This window comes from Crocuta crocuta, unplaced genomic scaffold, assembly GCF_008692635.1.
Source record: "Crocuta crocuta isolate KB4526 unplaced genomic scaffold, BGI_CrCroc_1.0 scaffold72, whole genome shotgun sequence".
Lineage (NCBI taxonomy): Eukaryota > Metazoa > Chordata > Mammalia > Carnivora > Hyaenidae > Crocuta > Crocuta crocuta.
In genome coordinates, this window is record NW_027529427.1 from 2,638,652 (window position 1) to 2,645,427 (window position 6,776).

The window sequence follows — 6,776 nt, forward strand, 5'->3', positions numbered from 1 at the left end:
CCCCGGGAGCCTGGGGACCTTTCTTCATTTTCGGTTGGTGCCACACCCACTGGCGGTCCCACTTCCGCGACTTGGATGGGCCCCGACGCTAGTCCGCCCGGGAGAAAGCTCCTGCCTCAGCTCCGACCTGGGACGGGAGGCCGGCGTGGCTGGGGNTTTGCCGCATTTCTGTCAGTGATACAGCACGTGGGGTTTCATAGGCAGAAAACGTGTTTTCCAGCTAGGGCCGCAGCCCTCCAGGGCGGCGCAGGGGTGAAGCTGGCGGAGCCGGGGCTCCTGTGACCCACCCACCACCGCACCCCCTCGCGTCCTTGTCACTGCCAGTCTCCAAAAGGCACTTTCTCAAGGCTTGCACACAGGAGAGGGTCCTGATGAGCGGATGGTACTGAAACTGGGGGTGCCAGGTCTCACCCCCCACCCCGGAAGGCGACAGGGTGGGATGGAGGCTGGGGTTTTGTTGTAGTGATGACTTCCCTGCCCCCCAGCACGCTCAGGGGTAGGAAGCAGGCTCTGGTTTTCGGTAATCTTCCTGAATGGGGATGGCGCCCCCTTCCTCCTCCCTGGGGCAGCTGTAAGGACACGGCTCTGCAGGTCTCCCTGGACTTTCTTCTTTGTCTGCGGGAGGAGAATCAGACGCAGTAAAGGTGGGGGATGGTGAGGAGAGTGCAGGTGAGCGAAGGAGGGTTAGCTTGGGGGAGGGCTGTGGGGCGTTCCGGCTAAGAGGAGAGGAAGAGAAGCGGGGAACAAGGGTGGGTAAAGATGGCGCGAGGGAGGCTTCCAGGAGGTCCCAGCCGTGGGTGGCCGGGCTGAGGTAGTGGGGGAGGCTGCAGGCGCAGGACTGGAGACCCGCGTTTTGTCTCTTACTTAGTCCATGTTTTTTTTGTCGATGGAGGCACAGGGCTCCGACCGTGGTGAAAGCAAGAAACATTCCAGAGAGGACCACAAAGATGCGGATGCAGTCCGTGCTGCACAGGGACCGCTGCGCTGTGACAGACAGGGGCCACACAAGGGGTTTTGGGGAGGGCCTAGGTCTTGACTCCCCTCAGCCCAGGCTACCTGTCACCCATCCTGACAACTCTCTCTTACTCCGCCCCCAACGGCTACCATTGGACTAAGTCTTTGCCTAATTCCTAGACTCTGCTGCTCCCCCTTCTTACCCCTACTCCTAGGAGCTTTCTGGCTGACTTCCCTCTCCCGTATGCATTCTCTCTGGGGGTGGAGAATGGGGAGGAAACTCACGTGGCCCATGGGTCGAGAGAGCTGGGGCAGGCAGCCACCTGAAATCAGCTAGAGTCTGCACCTGTCGGACTGTCCCGGCCTCTGGCATCTCTGGAAAGAGAGACAGGGTGAGCAGCAGGAGGGAGACGCCCAGCGCACAAGTGTGGACTGAATGAAGGCCTGAGGCCTAAGAGGCTCTGGGTGAGATGGGAGGGCTGACCAGCTGGCCGGGCCACTCATGTGGGGAGGGTGCTGGTTGGGGGTGTGACCCTCACCGCTGTGACTGGGCAAAGCGTTGCCTGGAACTTACTTTCGGCGTAAGGTAAGTGAGTGGGTTGTCGGTGTGGGTCTGAGGCTGGAGGAGATGGGTGAGGCAGCAGTGAGGGGTTTGAAGGAGGATCACACTCGGTACACTCCTTGTCCCTGCACTGCCAGCCCTTGGGACAGGCGCACTCTGTGTTGGCGGTGAGGGTGCAGTTTCGAATGAGGAGACCTGGCGACAGAGGAGGACAGGGGGAACACGAGAAACTCAGGCCTCAGAGACCAGCAAGGTGCGCTTGCTAAATCCTAGCTTGAGCTCCCATCCCGACCCAACCCGGCTCCAGGAATGACTGCCCCATCCACACAAAGGCCTGCCCCTCCCTGCTGTCATCCGGTGCCTCTGCCTGTATTACTATCGCCATGAAAGGAAAAACAAAAACCTTTTAGAAAATTCATGGTTTGGAAATACAAACTGTAAACAATAGAAACAGCTTGCATGATTTTCTCTTTTATTCATATACGTACAGAGAGGGACACAGATCAGAAGCATAAAGCTTCAGAATCGCTACAAATCAGACCCACAGACAAGAGCAGCCGTGTTTCTTTTTAGTCACTGCCTCCTTCCACCCACATATAACCACTATCTAGCCTGACTTCCTAACACTGCGAGTTGATTTTGCTTCTTTTTGTACCACGTATGTGTAGTCATGGGTGTGTACTCACTTGTATCAGGCACTCTTACTCAACTCTGTGAAATTCATCTACATTGTAACCATAGACTGTTCTTTCTTCTCTATAGTCTTCCACTGGATGATGAATATCCCATGATGCAGTTGTCTATTCTACTGCTAATGGCAGTGGGTAGTTTCCTGTTTTTAAGCAATTAGGAATTGTGCTGCTATGGTCCCTGATAGGTTTTTATTTTTTAATTTGTTTTTAAATGTTTATTTAGTTTTGAGATGGGGAGGAGAGAGAGAGACTCTCAAGCAGGCTCTGGGCTGTCAGTGCAGAGCCTGACGCAGGCTCGAACCCACACACCATGAGCTCATGACCTGAGCCGAAATCAAGAGTTGGACACTTAAGTCCATCAACGGACGAATGGATCAAGAANATGGCCCTCTGGTAGGTTTTTAACTTTACTAGAGAGTTACTTGATTGCCAATATACTTTGCTTTTATTATTTAAAAAATAAATAATAAAAATTTTTTTAAATGTCTATTTTTGAGAGACAGAGACACAGAGTGCAAGAGGAGGAGGGATAGAGAGGGAGGGAGACGCAGAATCTGAAGCAGGCTCCAGACTCTGAGCTGCCAGCACAGAGCCTGATGCAAGGCTTGAACCCACAAGCCGTGAGATCATGACCTGAACTGAAGTTGGACACTCAACCGACTGAGCCACCCAGGTGCTCCTACTTTGCCTTTAAAATAGAAATTTTATTCAAGTGTAGAGGTGGGGTGCTGAACGACTGCCAATAAATTATAGTAGAGGAGGGTGTGAGGGGTTCTGGGCTCGGTTGGGCTCACAGGTGGTTGGGGTTAAGAAGAGGAGGGTGATTCTGGGGAAGGCATCAGCACCCAGACATAGGCCAGGTTTGCGCACGAGCCTGGTGGGGCCTTTGGACAGTGCGCTCATGGGGAACCAGGGAGAAGAGCCCCCACAGGCAGAAGAGGGGTGCAGAAAGGAAGGCTGGAAGATGTTGAACATGACTACTAGTACTCTAACATTCCTTTAACATATGCCTTTTGTCAGGGAAGGGAGAGGGACACGAATTCTTCCTATCCTTATGCTCCGATGGCTGCTGCTTTCTGAATTCTGACTCGTAGTTGCTACTAGAATTTGGTTTCCTTGTGGCTTACCAGGAATTGTGTGCCGGGCTGGACAAGAATCTGCAAGAAGAGAATAGTGATGGGGGAGGAAGATCACCTCAGACCCCGAAGCAGGTTGGGCAGGAGGGTATCTGCCCAAAGAGAAGGGAAGGGTTAAGGAGGGGCTGGGCTTGATTACAAGTGGAAGGAGTGCCCTTGTTTTCAGTGATGAGGATCCAGAGACCTGGGAGTTCTCTTCACCATGTTTAACCTGTGTCCCAGGTTCCAGGCTGACTTTTCCATCTTACCCATGGGAATACTGAGGTCCAGAGGGGGCAAACTCACTCAGCCTCCACCTGATCACCTCACCCCTGGCCACTGTTGCCTGGAGTCCCACAGCCAACTGTTGCCCGAGTGCTTTGGGGGCCTATGGGCTGAGTCTTATCAATTGCCTGGTCTGGGAGTTTGGGCTGGCTCAGTACTGGGAAAAGGCCTTCTGGTGGGGCCTGCACAGTGAGTGGAGAGGCTTTGACTAAAATACTCCCAGGGGCGCCTGAGTGGTTTGGTTGGTGGGGCATCCAGTTCTTGGTTTTGGCTCAGGTCATGATCTCACAGTTCCTGAGGTCAATCCCCGAGTAGGGCTCCGTGCTGAGCGTGGAACCTGCTTGGGATTTTCTCTCTCCCACTCTCTCTGCCCCTGCCCTACTCGTGTTCTCTCTCTCTCTACCTCTACTTATCCTTTTCTCTCTCTCTCAAAATAAACATTAAAAATGAATAAAATAATTCCAACCCTGCTGAGGTTGCTGAGAAGAAGAGAAAAGCATCCATTAATATATTTTTAAGTTAAGCGGACTGAGGAATATGTATTGTGTATTCGAGATGTTGTTTTTTGACTTATTTGCAATGGCAAAACCTTTTTTAGTTTGTTTTTTTATTTAATGTTTATTTATATTGAGAGAGAGAGAAAAAGAGAGGGGGAGGACTGAGAGAGGGAGGGAGAGAGAGAATCCCAAGCAGGCTCCATGATGTCAGTGCGGAGCACGATGTGGGGCTTGAACCCACAAACCAGAGATCATGACCTGAGCTGAAATTGGATGCTTAACTGACTGAGCCACACAGGCACCCGGGACCACTTTAAAATCTGCTGCTCTATCTGGGCTGGCATACAGTTTCTGAAGTTCTAGCTAAGATGTAGAAATAATAAAAGAATTCATAACAGCTGCACATGTTACACTTCTTCATTTAAAAAAGATAAAATTGCAAAATAAACATAGGCCACAAACATATTCATTTTCCTAAATTGGCTTTTGTGCAAAAAAAAAAAAAAGGGTGTTACTCACTGGCTGGTATTGTTATTTCCTTAGGGGCACCTGGGTGGCTCAGTCAGTTGAGGCTTCAACTCTTGATTTCGGCTCAGATCATAATCTCATGGTTTGTGGGATTGACTCCTGAGTCCGGCTCTATACTGACAACTTGGAGCTTGCTTGGGATTCTCTCTTTCTCTCTCTCTCTCTGCCCCTCCCCTGCTCTCTCTCTCTCAAAATAAATAAACATAAACATTACAAAAAAAAAAAAAGAAAAGAAAAGAATGGGACACCTGGGTGGCTCAGTTAGTTAAGCGTTTGACTCTTGATTTCAGCTCAGGTCATGATCTCTCAGTTTGTGAGTTCAAGCCCTGCATCCGGCTCCATGCTGATAGTGTGGAGCCTGCTTAGGATTCTCTCTCTCCTTCTCTCTGCCCCTCCCCTGTTCTCTCTCTCTCTCTCTCAAATAAATAAATAAATACAAACGTAGAAAGGAAGGAAGGAAGGAAGGATGTACTCCAAGTTCCAAATGAGTGTGCACTTCAGACACAGCCAATTCATCAATGGGGGGTCTGCTCATCTGAAATCTGGGCCCTAGGGCCACCTCCCTTTTGTTCACTTCCCCCTTTATATCGTCATGATCTGAGTTGTGCACTCATTCTCTGTAGTCCCCCAAATTCTGCTTCCCCCATTCCCTGTAACACTAGAGCTCTCTTCACATCGGTATGTGCCCTGTCCAGAGCACCCCAGTTCCCAGCATTGGCTCCACTGGCAGTGACTTTGAAGTGGCAAGCTCTGACCTCCTTCCTCTTTGCTTCACCACCACTGGCTCTGCCACCTTGCCCCCCCAGAAGTTTGCCCATCTCACCAGAGTTACAATGCCGACAGCTCTCACAGTGGCGCCGGATGTGGTGGTCTGGTGAGAAGGAGGTGCCCGGTATACATGGATCACACTGAGCAGCCCCTCCATGTCTGTTACAGTCCTTCACGAGGAAAGTCCCTGTGAGCAGAGGTCTGGGTCAAGGCCCAAGGAAGGCCACTTCTCTGCCCTCTTCAAGGTGCTACCGGATTCCTCTCCTTGCTGCAACCCAGATGCACTCTCCACCGCCCTTCACCCCAACCCCCTGGCAAGGGCTCCTCTCTTACCTGGCTTACACATCTGGCAACACAGTTCTCCCGGGGCCCAGTAGTGCTTCTCTGGACAGCACTTGGGGGCTGGGGTGGCCGAGAGCCCTGTCAGGATCCCCAGAATCCACAGCCAGCAGAGGGGTGGCCGGCCCATGGCTCTTGCCCGGGGAGCTCTCTCTGCACTCCAGCGGCTGACTGCTGGCCTCTGCGGGGCCGCCACCCCCAGCTGGGTGCTGGCGCCTGCTCGCTGCACCTTCTGGGCACGGCTGCAGGTCCTCTTTGAGTTGCTGGCTCCAGGTGACAAACCTACCTTTGATGGCAGCTGAAGCTCTATTGTGGCTGTTTTTTTTTTTCTCAGAGCAGTGACTTCCACCCCCTCCCCCTTTTCCATGTGTCGGGTGCTGGGTGCTGGGTGCGGGCAGAGTATTAAAGGGCACGCTCTGTCGGAAGACTTGCTGCTCTTCTAAGACATCCACCACCTCTGACATGCTGGCCTCTCTAGGGTTTCCAGCTCGCTCTTGTGTTCACTAAGAACTTAACCCATCGTGCCTTCCTCTTTTACAGAATGTTGGATGCACGGGGCACCCACTTCTCCTGTTCACACACTTGTACACATTATGCCCACATCACCCCGGGTTCACAGCTTACAAGCTATTAACAATTTAGAGAAGGAAGGGGAACCTGAACTGAGTACAGGTCCACAAAACTTTCTCTGAAACAATTGGAATCAGATAAAATTTTCATATTTGGGGGAGAAGCATCACAAGATGCCTCATGGGACAGGGTAGCACTGACACTCAAGCACATTTCTGCAGCAAAACTATTGAATATTGAAACTAAGTTGCACTGGGGCACTTGGGTGGCTCAGTTGAGCGGGTGAACCTCTGACTCTTGATTTTGGCTCATGTCACGTTCCAAGGGTCATGATCTCATGGTCATGATCTCACAGTTGTGGGATTGAGCCCTGTCTGTGTCAGGCTCTGCACTGGGCATAGAGCCTGCCCAAGATTCTCTCTCTCTCTTCCCCTGTCCCTCCCGCCCCCCCCCCCCCCCCCCCCCC

General features: G+C 52.0%; 1 protein-coding gene across 2 annotated transcripts; it reads right to left on the minus strand.

Annotated features, from left to right (window-relative positions):
• Positions 1–162: 162 nt before the first annotated feature.
• CD27 (CD27 molecule) lies at positions 163–6,033 on the minus strand. 2 transcript variants are annotated; one of them, XM_077759142.1, is made up of 6 exons: positions 5,735–6,033; positions 5,457–5,588; positions 1,529–1,711; positions 1,240–1,329; positions 865–979; positions 163–615 (listed from the first exon to the last, which is right to left on the minus strand). In XM_077759142.1, the coding sequence occupies exons 1-6, from the start codon at positions 5,868–5,870 to the stop codon at positions 408–410; spliced, it is 864 nt and encodes a 287-aa protein (XP_077615268.1). In that variant the 5' UTR covers positions 5,871–6,033; the 3' UTR covers positions 163–407. The 2 variants fall into 2 exon arrangements, with proteins under 2 accessions (XP_077615268.1, XP_077615269.1); XM_077759143.1 differs by having other exon boundaries at positions 426–615; positions 865–984.
• Between the last annotated feature and the right edge of the window lie 743 nt (positions 6,034–6,776).